Below are 25,971 nucleotides of genomic sequence, written 5' to 3' on the forward strand. Positions count from 1 at the left end.
CTGTTAAATAGAAATTCAGTACACACTAACTGAATGCCTACTATATGGTAAAGTACTATGTGTGTCTGCTCTCTAGTAGCTAATAATCTAGAGAAGGAAACAGATATCAAATTGTCTTAGAATGATAAGTGCTATAACACAGGTAAAAAGTGTTGTGAAACATCTAGCAGGGGTGGGGGGATTAATATGCTTGTGTCCTGGTTCCTTGACCACCTAGGAAAACCATTTAGGCTCATTCAATTAAAACCCACTAAACCCACTAGACGTGCATTCTTTGAGAATTTTGTTGGGATGACTAAAGCCACAGAAGCTATTCTTACTGGTTTCAGGGATTATTTTTCTTAGCCTAAGTCTGAGGCAACTCATTTGCATTACTGACACCTATCTTTCAAAGAGTGCTATCTTTCTATTAGGTTCCTGATCCACTTCCCAACTGAAAAGGCACATCCTAACATCTGTTCTTTGATGATTGAATTTAATGAGAAGGAACTATTTTTAAAGTTTGAATGGCAGTGCCCTGGCCAAACTTCAGTGTAAGTAATGGGAAATGTAATTGGTCAAATGCTTCTGAATAGTGAACCACTCCATGATTTCTCAGCCCTTTACAAACATATCCCTGTAAAGAAGAACAAAACCATAAATTAGCATTAACTCTGCATTGAGATTCTTCTGCACTTCTTTTTTTATCTTTTCCCATCTTGTTACTACTCTTGCAAAGTTTGAACATAAGGGTAGAGGTGAGGGGAAGGATAAATGAATATGATTGCGTTTATTTCAAACTGAAATTCTCATTGACTAACCATGCTTCTCTTCCATTGCCTCATGATGACTGGCTTTTAAAAAGAAACAAACAAAATGTAGCTCTTTCTTTGTGTAGACATAAATTTTCACTTCTCCGAGATAAATGTTTGGGAATGCAGTTGCTGGATTGTATGGTTAGCGTATATTTTACTTACTTAATTTTTTTTAACATCTTTGTTGGAGTATAATTGCTTTACAATGGTGTGCTTGCTTAATTTTTTAAAGAAACTGCCAAACTGTTTTCCAGAGTGACTGTACCATGGTACATTCCCACCAAAAATGTATGAGAGACCCAGTTTCTCTACATCCTCGCCAGAATTTGGTACTGTCGCTATATTTTATTTTAGTAACGTGTGTGTAGTGATAGCTCATTGTGCTCTTAATTTGCATTTCTTTAACGGCTGATGATGTTGAACATCTTTTTGTGTGTTTCTTTGTCATCGGTAAATCATCTTCGATGAAATCTTTTCATGTCTTGCCTATTTTGTTTATTTTACTGTTGAGTTTTGATAGTTTTAAAAAATATATTCTAGCTACTAATCCTTTTTAGATGTGTGGTTTGTAAATATTTTCTCCCACTCTGTAGCTTGTCTTCACATCCTCATAACAGGGTCTTTCACAGAGCAAAAGTTTTTAATTTTGATGAGGTCCAGTTTACCTTTTTTTTTTCTTTTTTATGAATTGTGCTTTTGGTGTCAGGTCAAAGAACTCTTTGCCTACCCCTTGATCCTGGACATTTTCTCCCATATTTTTTTCCTAATTTTTAAATAGTTTTCATTTTTACATTTAGGTATGTGATCCATTTTTAATTAATTTTAAAAATAAATTTATTTATTTTATTTTATGTGTGTATTTTTGGCTGTGTTGGGTCTTCGTTGCTTTGTGCAGGCTTTTTCTCTAGTTGTGGCAAGCAGGGGCTACTCTTTGTTGCGGTGCGCCGGCTTCTCATTGTGGTGGCTTTCTCTTGTTGTGGAGCACAGGCTTTAGGCACGAGGGCTTCAGTAGTTGTGGCAGGCAAGCTCAGTAGTTGTGGCTCGTGGGCTCTAGAGTGCAAACTCAGTAGTTGTGGCACACGGGCTTAGTTGCTCCTCGGTATGTGGGATCTTCCCGGACCAGGGCTCGAACCCGTGTCCCCTGCATTGGCAGGCGGATTCTTAACCACTGCGCCACCAGGGAAGCCCCTTTAATTAATTTTTGTGTAAGGTGTGAAGTTTAGTTTGAGGTTCATACTTTTGACTATGGATGTCCAGTTGTTTCAGCACCATTTATTGAAAAGGCCGTCCTTTCTGTACTGAGTTGATTTTGCACCTTTGTGAAATATCAGTTGGCTATACTTGTGTAGGTCTATTTCTGGCTCTTGTTTCTGTTCCATTGATCTATATGTATCTATCCTTTTATGTAGCTATATAATAAACCTTAAAATCAGGTAGAGTGGCTTTTCTCACTTTCTTTGGAATCTTTAGACAATGAAAGGTTTTTTGATTTTATTTTATTTATTAGGAAATAAGTAATTCACAAAAAAATGTAGTATTGCAATATACATTTAAATCTCATCATGAAATAATGTAATTTTAAGAATAAGTATCATCATCAGGCACAAGTACTAAATTTAATTTTTAGTTCTTTCACATTTTTTATGTATCTCTGCTTATTAGTCTTGGTTTTAAGTAAGTTGTCTAGCTAAAAGAAATTTTAAATGCCAAGTTGATAGTATTAATGGCATGCTGTCTTTGTGCTTTTTTTAGATGGTGTTATCTGAAAAGGTTAGTCAACTGATGGAATGGACCAATAAAAGGCCTGTAATAAGAATGAATGGAGACAAGTTCCGTCGCCTTGTTAAAGCCCCGCCGAGAAACTACTCCGTTATTGTCATGTTCACTGCTCTCCAACTTCATAGACAATGTGTCGTGTGCAAGTATGAACTTTCAACTACACTTTAAAAATTAAATAACTCATAAGATTTTAACCATTTCTCAACCCCAGAAGAATGAAATTAGTTCAGTGGGTACATAAACAATTAATGTATATACGTTACTTAGAGTGTCTGTAGTAACACATAATAGTACTACTCTTTTATAGTCTTTTCTTGATGGTCCATATTAGTGGGGGAGGGACAAAGAGCAAGGATAAAGTTTCATGGTAACCATCCTAGAAATAACATAAAAAAATCTAACAGTCATCTTATAAATTGGTATCAACTTATATAAATGCATGTCAATAGCACTGATGTAGTGTTTTATTATTTGTGTGTGCTTTCAACTTCATACTCTTGTTTTATCACAACAACCCCAGAAGGTACATAAAGCAAATATTCTCTCATTTTTGGAAGAAACAGGTTCCAATATGTTAACTGATCTACCCAAAGCTATAGATATTTATTAATGCAATAATGGTGGCTACATCCAAAATTTGGAATTACAAGAGAACTTTTTTAGAAAACAAAGATGCATGATTTAGAGGTATTTCTTTTTTCTAGATTATTTTGTAATTTTAAACCTTAGAAATCGAGACTAATCTCACTTAAAATTTCATCAAACAATGGTTTGTTGATTTTATTTTACTATTTCTGAATGATCTTAGGAAAAAAGACATTCCTTTAAACAAAAGCACTATAGATAATTAAAAATAGTGGATACTAAAAAATAAAATCGCTTTTGCTTTTTGTTATTTATTTACTTATATTTTTAGATCAGTATTGTGATCTGGGAATTCACTTTAAATGAAATGACAAAGTTACCCTGTGAAAAACTAATTTAGTAAAATCTTGGAGGGTTTCCAAATTCTGATAGCCTGAGCCCATGTGAAGGAATAGACAGCCTTCTTTCAGAATAGTGTGTTAGGCTACCCCAAGCCTTTCTAACTCTTCTTAAAGGATTTTCTCCCCAGAGGTAGGAGATAGTCAAGGGATTTGGTACCAGAGTGCTTTTTTTTTTTTTTTTTTTTTGGGGTGGCAGGGATGGCTGTTATGCTGAGTATAAATTAAAAGTAAGTAGAAGAAGGAAAAACAATAGTAGGTATTAACTGTGAATAAACTTAAACTCTGGAATTACTCTATAATTCAGTCAGTTTACTCACTAGCAATCATGAGTCTACAAAAATGTCAGGGAATGAACAAAGTCCTTCATAATTCTGTATTAAATGCAAATTAATGGAGTTCTTAATAACTAAAGTTTTTAATACTATCTTACTTTTTACAAGACCAAATTGTAAATTAGCACATTTTCCTAAACTCATTCAAATAATTAAAACTAAGCAACCGCGATGTGTGTAATACTATATATTTGGTGCTATCAGGATGAAAAGTATAAGAAAGATATGCTATCCTTATCATCCGGCTAGGGAAATCAGTTCCACATATGAAAATTTAGCTGGCAATATAAGACAATTTATGATTAAGTTCCAAATGAATTGTGTACATAGTAAATGCTATAAAATTTCAGGAAGGACATATAAGAGGAGTGGTTAAGGTTGGCCTAATGGAGAAGATAGGACTTGTACTAGGGCTAGACAGACGGATCAGATTTACATAGCAGTAGGATATTCTGATTAGTAGCAATGATGTGTGCAAGGGTACAGAGATAGGCATGAAGTGCTGGAATTAAGAGATCCTGTTTGAGGTTGAGTAGTAGTAAGGCTATGTAAAAGCTAGATGCATTATTTGGAAATAGATGATAAAGAACTTTGAATAACCAGTGAAAGAGCTTGGAGACTGTTCTGAAGGTAATAGAAAAGCAGCAATGGTTTCTGAGAAGAGGAGGAGTATCAAGAAAGTAGTCATTTAGGAAGACTGATATATATTGCAATGTAAGAAGGATTGGAGGAGGAGAAAGTAGAGTTAGGGTTTTAATGTTCTAATTTCAGATATTAAGGATCTGACTTTAGATGATAACAATGAAAATAAATGGGGAAGGATAGAGTTAAAAGATAATCAGAAATGAAAAATTGTCAGATCTTAGAAAGTGAAAGCATATGGGAGATCAGGGAAAAGTAAAATATGGCCTGAGGTTTCAATTAATCTCAATTCCTTAGATTCTTCTTCTTTTTCACTGTAATAATTCATCAGACTGTATTCTTACTAAGTAGCATTTTGTAGTTTAGATTTCTTAAATAGATTAATATTATAGTCTAATTTCTCTGGGAAGTACTTCAACCTTGTCTTTGAACTCTTAGAAGTAATTTAGGGTATTAAAAATTGGTGTAGAAACAATCTAGTTAGACTTTTTTCCAGCGAATGTTGAAGGAGCTTTGAGATAAGGAGTAGGCACAAAGTATGAAGCAGAGTCAAGTAATCACTACTTCATGGTGAAATCCCCAACACTTGGTATAAGGCTTCTCTTATGCCAAAACAGTGGCAGTGTTTTCCAAGGTTTGTCCTAACCTTGTCTGCAGAGCCTGACTTGCATTAGATTGCTTTAAAAAATGTTTTATATGTTATCTTCACAAATCCGATTGCATCCAGGCAAGCTGATGAAGAATTCCAGATCCTGGCAAACTCCTGGCGATATTCCAGTGCATTTACCAACAGGATATTTTTTGCTATGGTGGATTTTGATGAAGGCTCTGATGTATTTCAGATGGTAAGCTATTTGGTTCATTCTATTAAATAGAAATAGATAACATATGGCTAATATGGAATACCTTTATTTCAATGGCTGCAAGAAGTTAAATAAGATTTGTCTTACCTAAGATCTAGAGTAGTTAATGAGATAAAAGCTAAACTTAAGCTAAACATGAAATGTAGTGGTCAATACTAGCCTATTAGAATATGGAAATTGGGTAGAAATCAAGTAACTTTTATGTATTTTTTATTGTGGTAAAATATAATAAAAAATTACCACTTTATTTTTTAAAAAATAAATGTATTTATTTATTTATTTCTGGCTGTGTTGGGTCTTCATTGCAGTGCATGGGCTTCTCATTGCGGTGACTTCTTTTGTTGCAGAGCACAGGCTCTAAGCACACGGGCTTCAGTAGTTGTGGCTCACAGGCTCTAGAGTAGTTGTGGCGCATGGGCTTAGTTGCTCCGTGGCATGTGGGATCTTCCCGGACCAGGGCTTGAACCCGTGTCCCCTGCATTGGCAGGTGGATTCTTAGCCACTGTGCCACCAGGGAAGTCCCCCCTCTTCATTTCTGATATTAGTAATTTGTGTCTTCTCTCTTTTTTCTTAGTTAGCTTGGCCTAGAGGCTTATTGATTTTACTGATCTTTTCAAAGAACAAGCTTTTTTTCATTGATTTTTCTCTATTGCTTTTCTACCTTCAGTTTCATTTCTTCTCTAATTTTTATTATTTCTCTTCATTTACCTTTGGATTTAATTTGCTCTTTTGTTGGTTTCCTAAGATGGAAACTTAAATTTTTGAGTTTAGACCTTTCTTTTTTTTGCTGTATATGCATTCAGTGTTGTAAATCTCCCTGTAACCATTGCTTTTGCTGTATTCCACAGATTTGGATAAGTTCTGTTTCCATTTTCATTTAATTCAAAATACTTTTTAATTTTTCTTGAGATTTCTTCTTTGACCCATGTGTTAATTAGAATTGTGCTGTTTAGTTTCCATGTATTTTGGAATTTTCCAGTTATCTTTCTGTTATTGGCGTCCAGTTTAATTCCATTGTGGTCTGAGGGCAGACATTGTGTGATTTCTGTTCTTTAAATTTGTTATGGTGTGTTTTATGGCCCAGAATGTGGTCTTTCTTGGCAAATTCTGTTGTTTTGGATGAAGTAGTAGTCTATAGATGTCAGTTATATCCAGTTGTTTAGATGGTGTTATTGAGTTCAGCTATGTCCTTACTGATTTTTTGCCTGTTGGATCTGTCCATTGGGTCTTGAAGTCTCCAACTACGATAGTAGATTTATCTATTTCTTCTTGCAATTCTATTAGTTTTTGCCTCACATAGTTTGACACTATGTTGTTAGGCACATACATGTTAAGGATTGTATCTCTTCTTGGAGAATTGACCCCTTTATCATCATGTAATGTCCTTTTTTATCCCTAATATCTTTTCTTGTTTTGAAGTCTGCTCTATCTGAAATGAATATAACTACTCTTGCTTTCTTTTGATTAGTGTTAGCATCGTATATTTCCTCCATTTACTTTTTTTTCCTTCTACAATGATTTTATTATAAATATGTTCTTTTGAAATAAACAAATATTGCATTCAAGACTATCAGCAAACTTGTTCTAAGGTAATAAAAGAGGGAAAATGGAACCAGGAACCACTTAGAAGTAGAGATAAATAGCAAAGACACCTGCATGCCATGCTGACCGCCTTTCCCCCAAGAAGTAACAGGAGGTTAACGGGGACATCACATTTGTCATTAGCACATTAATGAAAATAAGCTTCGAGTATGGTAATTTGCACTAGTTCTGTAAACTGAACTGCTCCTCTCCTCGATCCTAAGAACTAGAATGGGAAGACAGTCAGTCTTCGCATCCCAGCATCAACAAGGAAGATCTTGACTTTGTAACTCTTTGCTCTCAGAGAAAACTGTTCACTACTTGCCAGGAGCGATGTCAGAGTAGTCCTTCAGCACCCAGGCCAAGTGCTCATTGTGAGGCTTAAACCATCGCTTTTTCTGTGAAGCAGGCTTTTTCCTTCTCTGAATAGGGGCCACTTTCTTTGGTCCAGATTCCTGCATGGAAGAAATACCCTGTCACTTTAGATACTCTTCAGTTTTCTCCTCATCCATTGAATCCACGGTGACACTCCTTCACAGTTTCTGAAACTTCTCATCCACAGAAAACTGACAGCTCTTATCATTGAAGAAAAGAATTTTCTTCTTATCAGGAAGGTTTACAAATGGTATCTGGTCCCCTAAATCCTTAACTGCTTTCTGGGAATTGGGCAGTCCTTCCCCAATGTCTTCTAAAAGAATTCCTCCTAAGCCTTGCTGATCATGCTTATTTAAGAGCCTAAGTAGGACCTTCTTATCTTTCAAGTTGTACTTGGGCTTGAAGGCATATTTTCCATCTATTACTTCAGTTTTGGGATTACTGACTATTGCCTCAGTCATTAGCCGTTGTTTCTGCTTGAGTCCAATATCTAAATGTTGTGTTTCATCCAAAATTTTAGTAAGAGGATGTGTATCTTGTTGCTAATGCCATGTCTTCATGTAATTCAAAATCTTAGCAAGAACGCCAAACTTATATCCAGAGTGTCCTGATAGAACTTTCGAGTTAAATGATCCATTGCTATGATCAGAATTTTGTTTAGAGCTTGATGATCCTCCATGTTCTAGCTTTGCATTCTTCTTCTTTGATGATGATGATGACTCAGAAGATACAGCATGGTATATTTCATCCATCTATTTACTTTTAATCTATATGTGTGTCTATTTTAATGTGGGTTTCTTGAAGACAACATATACTTGGGTCTTGTTTTTTGAACCACTCTAACAATTTCTGTCTTTTAATTGGTGCATTTAGATCATTGATATTCAAGTTGATTATTGATGTAGTTGGATTACCATCTGCCATATTCATTACTGTTTTCTGTTTTTTGCCCTTTGTTCCTATTTTTGTCTTCCAATCTTTTTCTGCCTTTTTTGGCTTTAATTGATCATTTTATATGATTCCATTTTTCTCTCCTTTTTTAGTATATTAGTTATACTTTTTTTTTTTTGCTTTTTTTAGTTGTTGCCCTAGAGTTGGCAGAATACATTTACAGCTAATCAAAGCCCACTTTCAAATAACACTATACCACTTCATGGGTATCAATAATACCTTATAATAACAAAATAATCCTAATCCCCCCCTTCCATCCCTTGTATCATTTCTGTCATTCATTTCACTTATATATAGGCACATACACACACACACAATTGAATATATTGCTGGTGTTATTTTGAAAAAAACTGTTATGTGTTAGATTAATTAAGAATAAGAAAAACAAAAGTTTTTATTTTACCTTCACTTATTCCCTCTTCAGTCCCTCCCTTAATATATGTAGATCCAAGTTTCCAACCTACCTTATTTTCCTTGTCTCTAAAGAACTTCTTTTAACATTTCTTGCCTGGAATTCCCTCAATTTTTCTTTGTCTGAAAAAGTCTTTATTTCTCCTTCACTTTTGAAGAATAATTTCACAGGATACAGGATTCTCTAAGTTGGTGTTGCTTTTTCCTCTCAACACTTTAAATATTTCACTCCACTCTCTTCTTGTTTGCATGGTTTCTGAAGAAACATTGGGTGTAATTCTTATCTCTCTTCCTCTATGGGTAAGAGGAAGAGAGATTCCTCTGACTTCTTTCAGAGTTTTTTTTTTTTTTAGATGTTGGGGGTAGGAGTTTATTAATTAATTTATTTATTTTTGTTGTCTTGGGTCTTCATTTCTGTGCGAGGGCTTTCTCTAGTTGTGGCAAGCGGGGGCCACTCTTCATTGCGGTGCGCGGGCCTCTCACTATCGCGGCCTCTCTTGTTGCGGAGCACAGGCTCCAGACGCGCAGGCTCAGTAGTTGTGGCTCACGGGCCTAGTTGCTCCGCGGCATGTGGGATCCTCCCAGACCAGGGCTCGAACCCGTGTCCCCTGCATTAGCAGGCAGATTCTCAACCACTGCGCCACCAGGGAAGCCCCAGAGTTTTTTTTTTATCTTTGGTTTATTTGAGTTAAATTATATGCCTGGGCATAGTTTTATTGGCATTCATCCTGCTTCATGTTGTTAGAGCTTCCTGGATCTGTGATTTGGAGTCTGACGTTATTTTGGGTTATTCTCAGTCATTAAATATTTCTTCTATTCCTTTCTCTCTCTTCTAGTATTCCCATTATGTGTATGTTACACCTTTTGTAATTGGCCCACAGTCCTTGGATATTCTGTTCTGTTTTAGTTTCCTTTTTTTTTGTCTTTGTTCTCTTTGCTTTTCAGTTTTTGAGGATTCTATTGATAGATCTTCTAGCTCAGAGATTCCTCAGACATGTACCATGTACTAAGTCCATTAAAGGCATTCTTCATTTCTGTTACAGAGGTTTTCATCACCAACATTTCTTTTTGGTTCTTTTTAGGATTTCCATCTCTCTGCTTACATTAACCATCTGTTTTTGCGTGTTGTCTACTTTATCCATTAGAGATATTAGTATATTAGTCAGTTTTGTTTAAAATTCCTGATATGATAATTCCAACATCCCTTCCAAGTCTGGTTCTGATACTTGCTCTGTTTCTTCAAATTGTGTTTTTTTGACTTTTGGTATCCCTTGTAATTTTTTTCTTCATAGACAGACATGATGTACTAGATGAAAGGAACTGCTGTAAAGTGGCCTTTAGTAATGTGGTGTGAGGGGAGAGGGATGTTTTATAGTCCTATAATTAGATCTCAGTCTTTTAGTGAATATGCCTCTGGACTGTGAGCTTCACAAGAGTTTCTCAGTTTTTTTCCTCCCCTCTTAGAGGACAGGATGGCTGGAGTGAACTAGAGTTCGGTATTTCCCTTCTTCCAGGTCAGTTAGGCTCTGCTAATACCCCAGCAGGTTAGGCTGTGGTTAACTAGTTTCCTCTGAGGACAGACCTTGTTAAGAAGAGCAGAGTTCTCTGGGATATTTCAAAATGTTTTATTTTCCCCTCACCCTGACAGTAGCATGAGGTGATTTTTCTCCAGTATTTACTGTGGGAACCTAGTCAAGCTCCTGGAGGTAAATCTCACAATATTTTTACCCCCCTCCCCCAAAACTGTGTGCTTTTGGAGTTTTTAACTCACAGAGTTGTCCACACTGAGCCTCCAGTAATTTGTCAGTTACAGATCAGGTTTTCCTACTCTGGCAATGTTCCTGAGGCGGTTTCCACTTGGTCTCTGCTCAGATAAGCCATGACTCCCTGTATTTGCCTGTCTCTCCAATCTTGGGGGGCAGTCATTTGCCCTGTGTCTTCCTCTCTCTTAGGGAATCCCAGAAGAGTTGTCTGCTTTTCAGTTTGTTCAGGTTTTTACTTGTTAATATGATAGAGTAGCGACTTCCAAGCTCCTTACATGCAGAACTGGAAATCATAACTTTCAACTGTATTTTTAACTTCAGCATCTGTACTAGTTTTTTTTTTTTTTAATTTATTTTTGGCTGTGTTGGATCTTTGTTGCTGCGCATGGGCTTTCTCTGGTTGTGGCGAGCAGGGGCTACTCTTCGTTGCGGTACATGGGCTTCTCATTGTGGTGGCTTCTCTTGTTGCGGAGCACAGGCTCTAGGTGTGTGGGCTTCAGTAGTTGTGGCTCGTGGGCTCCGTAGTTGTGGCTCGTGGGCTTTAGAGTGCAGGCTCAGTAGTTGTGGCGCACGGGCTTAGTTGCTCCATGGCATGTGAGATCTTCCCGGACCAGAGCTCAAACCCGTGTCCCCTGCCTTGGCAGGCAGATTCTTAACCACTGTGCCACCAGGGAAGCCCTGCAGTAGTTCTTTCCCCTTTGCGTATAAAGGGACATAGTTGCAATCAGTAGATTCAAGGACATAGATTGAGTTTTGTCTGTTTATAAATCTGTCTAACTCATATATTTGGACATATTTTACTCAACAATTGTATAAAACATGAAAGGAAAGATTTGGGTGTAACTTCTTGTTGTACACCTTTATGTGAATGACTTCCCAATCCAAAAATTCATTATGTCCCAAATAAAACTCCTGTCTCTCCCACTTCCACTCAAACCCGGTCCTCTTGGGTTCTGTATCATTGGTGACACTTCTTTGTCATTCCTCTTTTTCTACAACATCCATCATCCTTTACTTCCAAGGCCTTCATCTTCTTTCATTTGAACTTACCATCCATATAATACTCTCTTGATATTGCCTGCCGTAACAGTTCCTAGAGGTTTTTTTTTAGAGGGTATTAATAAGAATACTTGGGGGAAAATAAAATTTGGGAAACCTTAATTTAAACAAAATTAAATTTTATTTTTTACTTCAGGGTATCAAGAACTATGAAGGGTCTTGAGGTTTTATTCTACTTGCAAGCTAACAAGTGACCCTGCCACAGTTTCATAGATGCTCATAGATGACATGACACTCCTGGGTTGGAGTTAAAGGACTTTATTACTCACAACAACAAAATCCAAAGTATCAACACTTCATTGCACTGGTTCCCTAAGCCCCACTTCCCATAGGACAATGCAAGGAAAACGAGTGGGTTGCATTATGGAAGAGGAACTCTAAGCTTTGGGAACCCAAATCTTCTATAAAGGCTAGTAAGCATGCATGCCCGTTGCTTTGGAGGGAGACTCTGTTACTATTTTCTAAGGCTGTACAAACATCCTTGAGAAGATCATCCAGAACAAAGGCAGTCAGTGCCTCTGCTCACAAGACATGCATAAACATGAGAAACTGTTTTCCAACACAGGACTTCTCATAGACTTCAACACGCTAAAATGTGTTATTCCTTCCATTCTAATAGTGAGCTGTAATATGCAGAATTTCCCCAATTATTGGACCACTTAATGGAGCATTTTAGTTGTATTCTATGGAACACACTTTTGGAAATAGTGGCATATAGACTAAAGCCAAAATTCCTTAGTCCTCCTCACTTCATGCCCTCTTTACTCCAAACACATAGCCACCTTTCCCATAATAATATTATGTCGTTGTTTTATTTCAACATTGTTGATCGTTTCCTACAACGTAAAGTATCTTTTCTCCCTTGCTCCCTTTCTCTCCACTTTCAAATTTCTGTTTACCCTTTAAGCCTCATTTCAGATATTCCCCTGAAGCCTTTTCAAATCCTCAAATGTGAGTCAACCCTTTTCTTGTATTGTCACACTACTTTCCTTATATTTCTATTATATATATATATATATATATCCAGATTCTATCTTATAGTAGAATTAACCCTAGAGTTGTTTGACAGTCCCTCTTAGAATATACTTACTTATGGGCAGAGCCAAAATCCTCTAGCTATTAGTACTAAGCACATAATAGATGTTCAGTAAATGTCAAATGGATGGATTAATGTTCCATTTTACAGTATGTTATCGTGCTGGTCATATTCTAGTCTCACACAGCTCCATAAATCAAAATCATTATATTCATAAAACATGCTATAGCCTAAAAGGTTAGTGCATTTAGGCCTTTTTAGACCAAAGGAAACAATTTCTAAAGTTTAAGAACTGCTTTCTCATTCTGTACTATTAAAGCAAGGACTGTTTTGGAAATTAAAAATTATAATTCCATTTATTTGAACAAGGTACACATAAAGAATTTCCGTTAGTGATTTGTAAAAATACAAAACCAATTTTCTTCATCAAATACCTTTTAATATCAATGTCCATTTTAGAGCTATATTTAGAGTTAGTGGTATAAGGATGGCAGTGTGTCCATCTGTGGAAGAAATTCAAACTTTTCTCCAAAGAACAGTGTCATATGCCACAGTATACAAAAGCTAAGCATGGATGAAAAGTGGTACCTACCAAAAACAGTACATCTTATTTTGATTCTTTAACATCTAAGGATTTTCAAAGCCTACAAGACTTTAAAAATTTTTTAAGTTGTGAGAAAATAGGCATAACATGAAATGTACTATCTTAACCATTCTTAAATGTGGTTCAGTAGTGTTCAGTACATTCAGGTTGTTGTACAACCAACCTTCAGAACTCTTTTCACCTCGTAAAACTGAAACTCTTTACACATTAAATAATTCCTTATTCCCTCTTCCTGCAGCCCCTGGCAACTATCATTCTACTTTGTCTCTATGAATTTGACTACTGTCAGTACCTCATATAAGTGGAATCATACAGTATTTGTCTTTTTGTGACTGGCTTATTTCACTTAGGATAATGTCCTCAAAGTTTATCCATGTTGTAGCATGCATCAAAATTTCCTTGCTTCTTAAGGCTGAATAATGTTGCACTGTATGTATATACCACACTTTATTTATCCATTCATCTGTTGATGGACACTTGGGTTGCTTCCACCTTTTGGCTATTGTGAATAATGCTGCTATCAGCATAGGTATACAAATATCTCTTCAAGACCCTGCTTTCAGTTGTTTTAGATTTATACCCAGAAGTAGAATTCCGAGGTCATATGGTAGTTCCATTTATTATTTTTTTAGTAGCTTCCATATTGTTTTCCATAGTGTCTGTACCATTTTGCATTATTTTTGATTTTTTGATAGTAGTTGTCCTAATGAGTGTGAGATGGTGTTGCATTGTGGTTTTGACTTGTAATTCTTTAATGATTAGTGATGTAGAACATCTTTTCATGTGCTTGTTGGCAATTTGTATATCTTTTTTGAGAAATGTCTATCCATATCCTTTGCCCAGTTTTTAATCAGTTTGTTTGTTTTTTAGTTGTAGGATTTCTTTATGTATTCTGGATATTAGCCCCTTATCAGACATATGATTTGTAGATATTTCTCCCATTCCATTGATTGCTTTTTCACTCTGTTGATTGTGTCTGTAGCCTACAAGATATTTTTACAAAGCTGATTTGGTATAAAGATGTTATACTAGTAATCATGGAAATACAAATTACAATAATGGTGATACACAATATTCATCCATTAGATCAGCTTTTGGCAAGAATGTGGGGAAACAGATACCTTCCTATGTCTCTGGGTAGGAGTGTAAATTGGTACAGCCACTTTTTTTTTTTTTTTTTTTTTTTTCCTTGTGTTATGCGGGCCTCTCACTGTTGTGGCCTCTCCCATTTGCGGAGCACAGGCTCCGGACGCGCAGGCTCAGCGGTCATGGCTCACGGGCCCAGCCGCTCCGCGGCATGTGGGATCTTCCCGAAACGGGGCACGAACCCGCGTCTCCTGCATCGGCAGGCGGACTCTCAAGCACTGCGCCACCAGGGAAGCCCGTACAGCCACTTTTGAAGGCTAGTTGGCTCTATCCATTTTAATTTAAGATGTTTCTGCCCTATGAACTAATTATTCCATTTCTAGAGAAACACTCTCAGATGTATACAGGGAGATATGTACATGGCTGTTAGTTACAACATCATTTTTAATTGGAAAACAGAACTAAAATACCAACAATAGCTTAATTACTTAATAAACTGTGAGAGTGAGGTCAATATATATATATATACATACTGTCATGGATAGATCTCTCAAACATGGTTGAGTAATAAAAAGCAAATTGCAGAATATTACAGTTAATGTGATACCATTTGTGTTAAAATAAGGCACATACAAAGCAATATTATATGTTTTCTGTTGGTACATACACATGTATATGAATAAATTCAGAAAGGTCTAGAAATGGTAATAGTGGCTGCCAGAATGGACTGGAGTTGGTCCTCATAACCCTGTAATTTTTTTATTTTTAATTTCATAAGGGAAATGGATTTCATATATTACCTAGTTCTTTTAGATGCATATGTATATTTTAAATCCAAAGGAGGTACAATAGTCCCCTCTATCTACAGGGGATACATTCTAAGACCCTGAAACTGCAGACAGTACCGAACCCTATATGTAACTGTATTTTTTCTTATACATGCATACATACATACATACATACCTATGATAAAGTTTAATTTATAAATTAGTACAGTAAGAGATTAGCAACAATAATAATAAAATGGAAGAATTAAAACAATATACTGTAATAAATTTATGTGAATGTGGTCTCTCAAAATATTTTGTTGTACAAATTTATCTTTTCCATCTTACCTTTTCTATCTTAATTAAGCACTTATCACTTACTGTGGCTGTAATTTTTGCAGTTGAGGTGGGACAGCAAAGTCAGCATGAATTTATCTTCCTTCTTCACAATTTCATGAAGATTCACTCTTACCATAGGTCTTAGCAACCTCAGCATATGATTTTTTTTCTTTCCTTATTAAGTTGAGAACTTTCACCTTTTCACTTAAAGGAAGCACTTTACAGCTTCTCTTTGGGATATCTGAATTGCCAGCATCACTACTCTTGTGTTTGGGGCCATTATTAAGTAAAATAAGGGTTACTTGAACATAAACATTGTGGTACCACGACAGTTGATCTAATAACCAACACTAAGTGACTAATGGGTGGGATATTCTGGACAAAGGGATGATTCACATCCTGGGTGGTATGGCGAGAGATTTCATCACACTGCTCAGAATGGCTGCAATTTAAAATTTTTGAATTATTTCTGGAATTTTCCATTTAGTATTTTCAGACTGAAGTTGCCCATGGGTAACTGAAACTCTGGAAAGTGAAACTGCAGACAAGTGGGAACTGCTGTATAGCTAAACAAATACTGAAGAGTTTGGCCTAAAGTTTGGGCAGCAGTTTGGTGGTGTGAACACTATCCAGGGTGTGGTTCGTAAGCTTTGCAGACTCAAATTGAATTTTTAACAGTGTAGCCAGAATTTATCTAGCTCTGCAGACTTTGTATATACTCACCAAGCCATAAAAATCCATGGACATTGGTAACCAAAGACCTAATCTTTTAATTCACCAATTCACCATATTTTACTGCCAAGGAGACCAAAATAATCATGTCCACTATCGGTATACCCTCTCCCCTTATAAGAATATCTAAAAATATTACTGTTAGAAGGGTTACTGTAATAAGTATAGAATCAAAGCAAGGGAGTGGGTTATTTTATTGGTTGATGTCGTAAGTTATAATTGTTTTATACAAGCCAATCTCCATTAAAGGGTTACCTGCTGAGGGGACCTGAATGCTTGCATCTGTTGGTCAACATCTTTTCTCTGGACTTAGACTTTTTATTTTCCACAAGTATAGTTATATCACGTCAGGAAAGATATAATGTGGATGAGTAGGTCATAGATTCTTTACCTTAGCAATTCCAGTGTTATCTTCTTAAGAGTACCATGGTCTCATGACAGAGAACAGAGAAACGTGATGCTTATCACTAAACATTTATGAACCTTTTAGAATTGACTATTTCTCATATTGGTTATCATTTCGTATTGGTTTTCACTACAATAGAGCACTCCCTTATCCTGATCTTGTTTCCTCCAAATTGAGAATGTGCTCTAGGGGACTTCCCTGGCGGTCCAGTGGTTAAGACACTGCACTTCCACTGCAGGGGGTGCAGGTTCCATTCCCTGGTCGGGGAACTAAGGTCCCACGTGCCACATGTCACGGCCAAAAAAAATAGAGAGTGTGCTCTATTTGGAGCTTACCTAAGCTACATGAGACAATTTTAGTTCTCATAAATGTATTATGTTTTGCATAATCTCTGAACAGATTAAAGTGATTGCAGTATGGGAAATTTTCCATTCTAAAGGAGTAAAATGTTGGTTTCTTAGCTAGGAATTTATATTTGGTAAGTAAAGTGTACTAGTTAAGGTCACAAGCAGCCTTCGGTTTGAATCCTGTCTCCATCACTTACCACTTTCCTTAGGCAAATCACTTAACCTACCTAAACCGGGGCTCCCTCATCTTTGTAAAATGCCTAAATTTCAAGATAATATTTGCTGTTAAGATTATTTTCTTGGTAATTTATATTTTAATGCAATACTTTTTATTCAGCTAAACATGAATTCAGCTCCAACTTTCATCAACTTTCCTGCAAAAGGGAAACCCAAACGGGGTGATACATATGAGTTGCAGGTGCGTGGATTTTCAGCTGAGCAGATTGCCCGGTGGATTGCTGACAGAACTGATGTCAATGTAAGTTTCCTTGCTTTGTACAGTAGAAAGTTACTTTGTCATTATCCACTTTGAATCTTTCTGGGAGGTCCTAATTGGTCTTGTCCCCATATCACTAAGGTAGTGATAGTTTGTTAGTCCCTTCATAAGTAGCATTTAAGAGAATCATCCTGATGAAAGACTGACATTACAAAACATCCTCTATTACATGGTCAATTCAGCATGGAAACCACTCTTTTGTCCTTGTTAAGTCCATGGACTATCTAGTTGTACTTGGAAAATTCTTCTTAATCTAAAAGATGTTATGTTGTGAAAAAAAATGGCTTTCAAAAAGCAAAAATAGGGCTTCCCTGGTGGTGCAGTGGTTGGGAGTCCGCCTGCCGATGCAGGGGATGCGGGTTTGTGCCCCAGTCCGGAAGGATCCCACGTGCCGCGGAGCGGCTGGGCCTGTGGGCCATGGCTGCTGGGCCTGCGCGTCCGGAGCCTGTGCTCCGTGGCGGGAGAGGCCGCAACGGTGACAGGCCCGCGTGCCGCGAAAAAAAAAAAAAGCAAAAATAAATAAATAGATAAAAGATGTTATGTTGTGGTTAAAGAGAATATTGTATCCATCCCATTTTAGGGTACATTGTAGACTTTTTCATTAGGATGAAAAGAAAAAGCGTAGTTTTTCTTGAAAATGACCACACTAAATTTGATTGCTTTCATTTCAAAGTATTTTGAACTGTATAATTAATGGATAAAATTCATACTTTAAAGTGTTTTTCTCTCCTTTCCATTAGATTAGAGTAATTAGACCCCCAAATTATGCTGGCCCCCTTATGTTGGGATTGCTTTTGGCTGTTATTGGTGGACTTGTGTATCTTCGAAGAAGCAATATGGAATTTCTCTTTAATAAAACTGGATGGGCTTTTGCGGCTCTGGTAAGTGAATTTTAGAAGAAAAATTGCTTGAATAAAACTCCTAATATTACATTGTTAGGTGGCATTTTGTTTATTTCTTACCTGTGGGAAAAGATTTTATATATTTTTATTTTATACCTTAAAATCAGTTTGTTTCCTCCATTATCTCATTAGGATGGCCAGAGCTTGAAGGAACTCATTGTACCCAGTTTTTATTCAACCTGAAAGACTGTCACCCCTACGAAAATCTCCAGTTCTTTTGAAAATATTCTTCTAAAACGGTTTTCAATATTCAGTTTTAAACTTGTGTTAGTTTATTTATAATTTTAAAACAGTGTTTTCGTTTCAAAGTAAATATTATTGATTCTTGTGATCCTTGTGATGAAATATAAGCCTTTTATCTTTTATCATTTATCTGAAAAAATTTATTTCATATATTACTTGAGAGGGTGCACTTTTCATACATCTATGAGTCTAATCAAGGTGGGAACAGCTACACCATGTTATATGAGTATTTCATTACGTTTTGTTTCCTAGTGTTTTGTGCTTGCTATGACATCTGGTCAAATGTGGAACCATATAAGAGGACCACCATATGCTCATAAGAATCCCCACACAGGACATGTGGTAAGGGAAAGTCCAGGATTTGTTTTCATCTTATACCAAAGTTAACCTTAATTATTATTATCCTGTGAGATCAGTGCCAGCGTATGAAGGAACTAGATTTACTTTTGACTTTTCAATCTCTTTGTATTAATGAGCTTCAATTGCTAAAAAGCTGTGCAGTACTCTTAAAAGTGGGAAGTTCCTTATCCCATTTGGTAGTTCTTTTGAGTAAGGTGGCTAAGAATGAAAGTTAGCCTTCAACTAAATAGAATAATAGACGATCAAGTACTTGAGCATCTATCCTTTCTAGGCACTGTACTAGGTATTAATAGGTATAGTGATAAGAAAAACGTAGTCCCTGTTTTCATGGAGCTTATTTTATTGTACCTCATGGTCTTCTACACTGAAAAACTAGTTTTCTCATATATTCTGTTGTTGAAAACACAGTATAAGTACAGTGAATAAGTACAAATAAATATAAGTACAAATAATAATAAATAACACAGAAATAGCTTTCATTTTAATCAAACTTTTTACTGATGAATGCCACAGATCCAATGCTTACATACATCAGGTAAATTATTAATTTCATAGTGTTTGAAAGTAGTCAATTTTAGGATTAAATCACCAAAATTTAATGTATATTTAAAGATTAACTTTTGTCCTTTTTTCCCCAGAATTATATCCATGGAAGCAGCCAAGCCCAGTTTGTAGCTGAAACACACATTGTTCTTCTGTTTAGTATCCTCTTTACAATAAGTTCTTGGTGCCACATTTTAATTTGTCTGTTTTCTCACATTCTACAGCATTTGGTTGAGGCTGCTCTTATTAGTGCAAGTCATAATATCTTTGGAATCATATTACTGTGTCATCTGTCTTAGCCTGATCAGCTAAAGACCACCAGGGACAAACCTGCAAGTCTGATAAAGCCAAGTTATTGGATCATTTCTACAAAGGAGACTACAAATCAGAGGGACCATGGGATATCTTACCTAAGGAAAGATAGAGTTGTTATAGGATTTAAGGAAAGGTGGAGCTTAGATGAAATGTAAATGAAGCAATGTTTTGATGAGCTCAAAGCAAAGCCAGGCTAAGTGTAAAGGGATCAGAATCAGGTCTGGACTGTGAAGTGAACCCAGGGTTCTGTTTCCTAGAAACTACACCGTTCGGATAAATTTGGGAATTTGTCTTCAGAAACTCCTTTTTTTAAAATTAAATTTATGTATTTATTTTTGTCTGCATTGGGTCTTCATTGCTGCATGCGGGCTTTCTCTAGTTGTGGCAAGCGGGGCTACTCTTTGTTGCAGTGTGTGGGCTTCTCGTTGCAGTGGCTTCTCTTGTTGCAGAGCACAGGCTCTAGGCGTGTGGGCTTCAGTAGTTGTGGCACATGGGCTCAGTAGTTGTGGCTCGTGGGCTTAGTTGCTCCACAGCATGTGGGATCTTCCCAGACCAGGGCTCGAACCCGTGTCCCCTGCATTGGCAGGTAGATTCTTAACCACTGCACCACCAGGGAAACCCAGAAATGCCTTTTTTAAAGCTCTGTACTTTGGTTGTAAATTGAGGCTACTTAGAAATTGTACTTGTAAATTGAGTAACTTAGATCCTCCAGTCAAGAATGGAATGTTTCCTTCTTACTGATATAATTTGAATCAGTCTACGATTTTAGAGAACAAGGTTCCTCAATGAGTAAGAAAACTGTAGTAACTCAAAGACAGGGTTTATTTTGACATTTTACAGCTGCAGCATGTCCTAGGGAGAAATATTATTTCCGGTAAACTGTGCAGCTACTTTATATGTGTGTTGACCCATCCTCTCGATTGGCAGGGCAGATTTTTACTTTCTCACATCTGAAAATTGATGTCTCTGTAAGCTGAAGAATAGGTAACAGTGATATCAGATAGGTAGCAGTCTACATTTCTTAGTATTACTGATCATAGTTTACCCACCTGCATGCATAAGCAGTGACTCTGCAGAGCAAATCAACAAGGGGAATAAATGTAATGTTCCTAGATTTGTGCTTCTCAGCCAAGGGGTCCTAACATTGAAATACTGGAATCAATTGTAGCCCAGGCTGTTAGAGAATCTGCCCAGTGACTTGGTGGTAATGTCATTTGCCCTGCCTTGTCATCCCATCATCTAGATGACTAAGAGGAGTTCCATTTTTTATAGTTATAGACATACTTCACACACAGTTTGGTTTTTTAATGTATTATACGCATTTAATAAATTGTATATGGCCTTCAAAGTTACAAAAGTGCATGAGAATTACAGAGCAATAAGAAAATATTGGCAAGGAAAAGGAAAAATAGTCATCATTATCAATGTCTTTATAATATATATATATATATCATAATTCAATTATTCTCCTATTGGTGAATATTGGAAAGAATGTTTTCTTGGGTATAAAAATAATTGACAGCATTCCCTGGTGATCCAGTGGGTAGGATTCCAGGCTTTCACTACTGGGGGCCCAGGTGCGATCCCTGGTCAGGGAAATAAGGTCCTGCAAGACATGCGGCACAGCCAAAAATAATAATAATAATTGGCATATCTTTGAATTTCCAGAAGTATGAAACAGAGTGTGTAAATCTGTCTATTGCTCTTCGTGTTTTGTACAGATTGTTTTCCAAAAGGCTTTTGCTTAAATTTAAGGGTAGGAGGGACTTCCCTGGCGGTCCAGTGGTTAAGATTCTGTGCTTCCAGTGCAGGGGGTGTGGGTTCAAGCCCTGGTCAGGGAACTAAGATCTCACATAGCACACAGTGCGGCCAAAAAAAAAGGGCGGTGGGGTAGGGAGGTTTGCTGCCAGCAATATATATGTGCCCTGCTTTCCCCGGCAAGTCCTAACCATTGTTATGTATTATTTTTTTTAATTGCTAATTCAGTAGGCGAAAAAATTGTTTAAATATAGCTTGGACAATAATAATCAAAGTAACAAACATTTTTCCACAATTCTATACTTATGCTTCCTTTTATACAAATATCTTTGCCTTCATCGTATATAATGTACTTTCTTCTACTGGCTCTTTTATTTTTTTATTGAAGTATAGTTGATTTATAATATTTGTGTTAGTTTCAGGTGTACAACATACTGATTCAGGTTTTTTTCAGATTATATTCCATTATAGATTATTACAAGATTTTTTTTTTTTTACATCTTTATTGGGGTATAATTGCTTTACAATGGTGTGTTAGTTTCTGCTTTATAACAGAGTGAATCAGTTATACATATATTCCCATATCTCTTCCCTCTTTGTCTCCCTCCCTCCCACCTTCCCTATCGCACCCCTCCAGGCAGCCACAAAGAACCGAGCCGGTTTCCCTGTGCCATGCGGCTGCTTCCCACTGGCTATCTACCTTACGTTTGTTAGTATATATATGTCCATGTCTCTCTCTCGCCCTATCACAGCTCACCCTTCCCCCTCCCCATATCCTCAAGTCTGTTCTCCAGTAGGTCTCTGTCTTTATTCCTGTTTTACCCCTAGGTTCTTCATAACATTTTTTTTTCTTAAATTCCATATATATGTGTTAGCATACGGTATTTGTCCTTCTCTTTCTGACTTACTTCACTCTGTATGACAGACTCTAGATCTATCCACCTCATTACAAATAGCTCAATTTCGTTTCTTTTTATGGCTGAGTAATATTCCATTGTATATATGTGCCACATCTTCTTTATCCATTCATCCGACGACGGGCACTTAGGTTGTTTCCATCTCCGGGCTATTGTAAATAGAGCTGCAATGAACATTTTGGTACATGACTCTTTCTGAATTCTGGTTTCCTCAGGGTATATACCTAGTAGTGGGATTGCTGGGTCATATGGTAGTTCTATTTGTAGTTTTTTAAGGAACCTCCATACTGTTCTCCATAGTGGCTGAACCAATTCACATTCCCACCAGCAGTGCAAGAGTGTTCCCTTTTCTCCACACCCTCTCCAGCATTTATTGTTTCTAGATTTTTTGATGATGGCCATTCTGACTGGTGTGAGATGATATCTCATTGTAGTTTTGATTTGCATTTCTCTAATGATTAATGATGTTGAGCATTCTTTCATGTGTTTGTTGGCAGTCTGTATATCTTCTTTGGAGAAATGTCTATTTAGGTCTTCTGCCCATTTTTGGATTGGGTTGTTTATTTTTTTGTTATTGAGCTGCATGAGCTGCCTGTAAATTTTAGAGATTAATCCTTTGTCAGTTGATTCATTTGCAAATATTTTCTCCCATTCTGAGGGCTGTCTTTTGGTCTTGTTTATGGTTTCCTTTGCTGTGCAAAAGCTTTGAAGTTTCATTAGGTCCCATTTGTTTATTTTTGTTTTTATCTCCATTACTCTAGGAGATGGGTCAAGAAGGATCTTGCTGTGATTTATGTCATAGAGTGTTCTGCCTATGTTTTCCTCTAAGAGTTTGATAGTTTCTGGCCTTACATTTAGGTCTTTAATCCATTTTGAGCTTATTTTTGTGTATGGTGTTAGGGAGTGATCTAATCTCATACTTTTACATGTACCTATCCAATTTTCCCAGCACCACTTATTGAAGAGGCTGTCCTTTCTCCACTGTATATTCCTGCCACCTTTATCAAAGATAAGGTGACCATATGTGCATGGGTTTATCTCTGGGCTTTCTATCCTATTCCATTGATCTATCTTTCTGTTTTTGTGCCAGTACCATACTGTCTTGATTACTGTAGCTTTGTAGTATAGTCTGAAGTCAGGCAGCCTGATTCCTCCAGCTCCATTTTTTGTTCTCAAGATTGCTTTGGCTATTCGGGGTCTTTTGTGTTTCCATACAAATTGTGAAATTTTTTGTTCTAGTTCTGTGAAAAATGCCAGTGGTAGTTTGATAGGGATTGCATTGAATCTATAGATTGCTTTGGGAAGTAGAGTCATTTTCACAATGTTGATTCTTCCAATCCAAGAACATGGTATATCTCTCCATCTGTTTGTATCATCTTTAATTTCTTTCATCAGTGTCTTATAATTTTCTGCATACAGGTCTTTTGTCTCCTTAGGTAGGTTTATTCCTAGATATTTTATTCTTTTTGTTGCAATGGTAAATGGGAGTGTTTTCTTGATTTCACTTTCAGATTTTTCATCATTAGTATATAGGAATGCCAGAGATTTCTGTGCATTAATTTTGTATCCTGCTACTTTACCAAATTCATTGATTAGCTCTAGTAGTTTTCTGGTAGCATCTTTAGGATTCTCTATGTAGAGTATCATGTCATCTGCAAACAGTGACAGCTTTACTTCTTCTTTTCCGATTTGGATTCCTTTTATTTCCTTTTCTTCTCTGATTGCTGTGGCTAAAACTTCCAAAACTATGTTGAATAAGAGTGGTGAGAGTGGGCAACCTTGTCTTGTTCCTGACCTTAGTGGAAATGCTTTCAGTTTTTCGCCATTGAGGATGATGTTGGCTGTGGGCTTGTCATATACGGCCTTTATTATATTGAGGAAAGTTCCCTCTACACCTACTTTCTGCAGGGTTTTTATCATAAATGGGTGTTGAATTTTGTCAAAAGCTTTCTCTGCATCTATTGAGATGATCATATGGTTTTTCTCCTTCAATTTGTTAATATGGTTAATCACATTGATAGATTTGCGTATATTGAAGAATCCTTGCATTCCTGGAATAAACCCCACTTGATCATGGTGTATGATCCTTTTAATGTGCTGTTGGATTCTGTTTGCTAGTATTTTGTTGAGGATTTTTGCATCTATGTTCATCAGTGATATTGGCCTGTAGTTTTCTTTCTTTGTGACATCCTTGTCTGGTTTTGGTATCAAGGTGATGGTGGCCTCGTAGAATGAGTTTGGGAGTGTTCCTCCCTCTGCTATATTTTGGAAGAGTTTGAGAAGAATAGGTGTTAGCTCTTCTCTAAATGTTTGATAGAATTCGCCTGTGAAGCCATCTGGTCCTGGGCTTTTGTTTGTTGGAAGATTTTTAATCACAGTTTCAATTTCAGTGTTTGTGATTGGTCTGTTCATATTTTCTATTTCTTCCTGATTCAGTCTTGGCAGTTTGTGCATTTCTAAGAATTTGTCCATTTCTTCCAGATTGTCCATTTTATTGGCATAGAGTTGCTTGTAGTAATCCCTCATGATTTTTTGTATTTCTGCAGTGTCAGTTGTTACTTCTCCTTTTTCATTTCTGATTCTATTGATTTGAGTCTTCTCCCTTATTTTCTTGATGAGTCTGGCTAATGGTTTATCAATTTTGTTAATCTTCTCAAAGAACCAGCTTTTAGTTTTATTGATCTTTGCTATTGTTTCCTTCATTTCTTTTTCATTTATTTCTGATCTGATTTTTATGATTTCTTTCCTTCTGCTAACTCTGGGGTTTTTTTGTTCTTCTTTCTCTAATTGCTTGAGGTGCAAGGTTAGGTTGTTTATTCGAGATGTTTCCTGCTTCTTAAGGTGGGCTTGTATTGCTATAAACTTCCCTCTTAGAACTGCTTTTGCTGCATCCCATAGGTTTTGGGTCGTTGTATCTCCATTGTCATTTGTTTCTAGGTATTTTTTAATTTCCTCTTTGATTTCTTCAGTGATCACTTCGTTACTAAGTAGTGTATTGTTTAGCCTCCATGTGTTTGTATTTTTTACTGCTCTTTTCCTATAATTGATATCTAATCTCATGGCGTTGTGGTCGGAAAAGATACTTGATATAATTTCAATTTTCTTAAATTTACCAAGGCTTGATTTGTGACCCAAGATATGATCTATCCTGGAGAATGTTCCATGAGCACTTGAGAAAAATGTGTATTCTGTTGTTTTTGGATGGAGTGTCCTATAAATATCAATTAAGTCCATCCTGTTTAATGTATCATTTAAAGCTTGTGTTTCCTTATTTATTTTCATTTTGGATGATCTGTCCATTGGTGAAAGTGGGGTGTTGAAGTCCCCTACTATGAATGTGTTACTGTCGATTTCCCCTTTTATGGCTGCTAGTTTTTGCCTTATGTATTGAGGTGCTCCTATGTTGGGTGCATAAATATTTACAATTGTTATATCTTCTTCTTGGATCGATCCCTTAATCATTATGTAGTGTCCTTCTTTGTCTCTTCTGATAGTCCTTATTTTAAAGTCTATTTTGTCTGATATGAGAATTGCTACTCCAGCTTTCTTTTGGTTTCCATTTGCATGGAATATCTTTTTCCATC

The 25,971-nt window shown here is 36.5% G+C and overlaps 1 protein-coding gene and 1 pseudogene across 1 annotated transcript in view; one reads left to right on the forward strand and one right to left on the reverse strand.

Moving 5' to 3' along the window:
• MAGT1 (magnesium transporter 1) overlaps nt 1-25,971 on the forward strand; it is a 53,936-nt gene that overhangs the window by 13,667 nt on the left and 14,298 nt on the right. Inside the window, exons 2-7 of the mRNA XM_007447354.1 lie at nt 2,547-2,716; nt 5,261-5,378; nt 17,191-17,331; nt 18,090-18,230; nt 18,747-18,836; nt 19,493-19,556. Coding sequence (XP_007447416.1) covers nt 2,547-2,716; nt 5,261-5,378; nt 17,191-17,331; nt 18,090-18,230; nt 18,747-18,836; nt 19,493-19,556 — 724 coding nt within the window. The remainder of the gene's footprint in view (nt 1-2,546; nt 2,717-5,260; nt 5,379-17,190; nt 17,332-18,089; nt 18,231-18,746; nt 18,837-19,492; nt 19,557-25,971) is intronic.
• LOC103073260 (general transcription factor IIE subunit 2 pseudogene) lies at nt 7,295-8,104 on the reverse strand (annotated as a pseudogene).

This window comes from Lipotes vexillifer, unplaced genomic scaffold, assembly GCF_000442215.2.
Source record: "Lipotes vexillifer unplaced genomic scaffold, Lipotes_vexillifer_v1.1 scaffold945, whole genome shotgun sequence".
NCBI classification, from domain to species: Eukaryota; Metazoa; Chordata; class Mammalia; order Artiodactyla; family Lipotidae; genus Lipotes; species Lipotes vexillifer.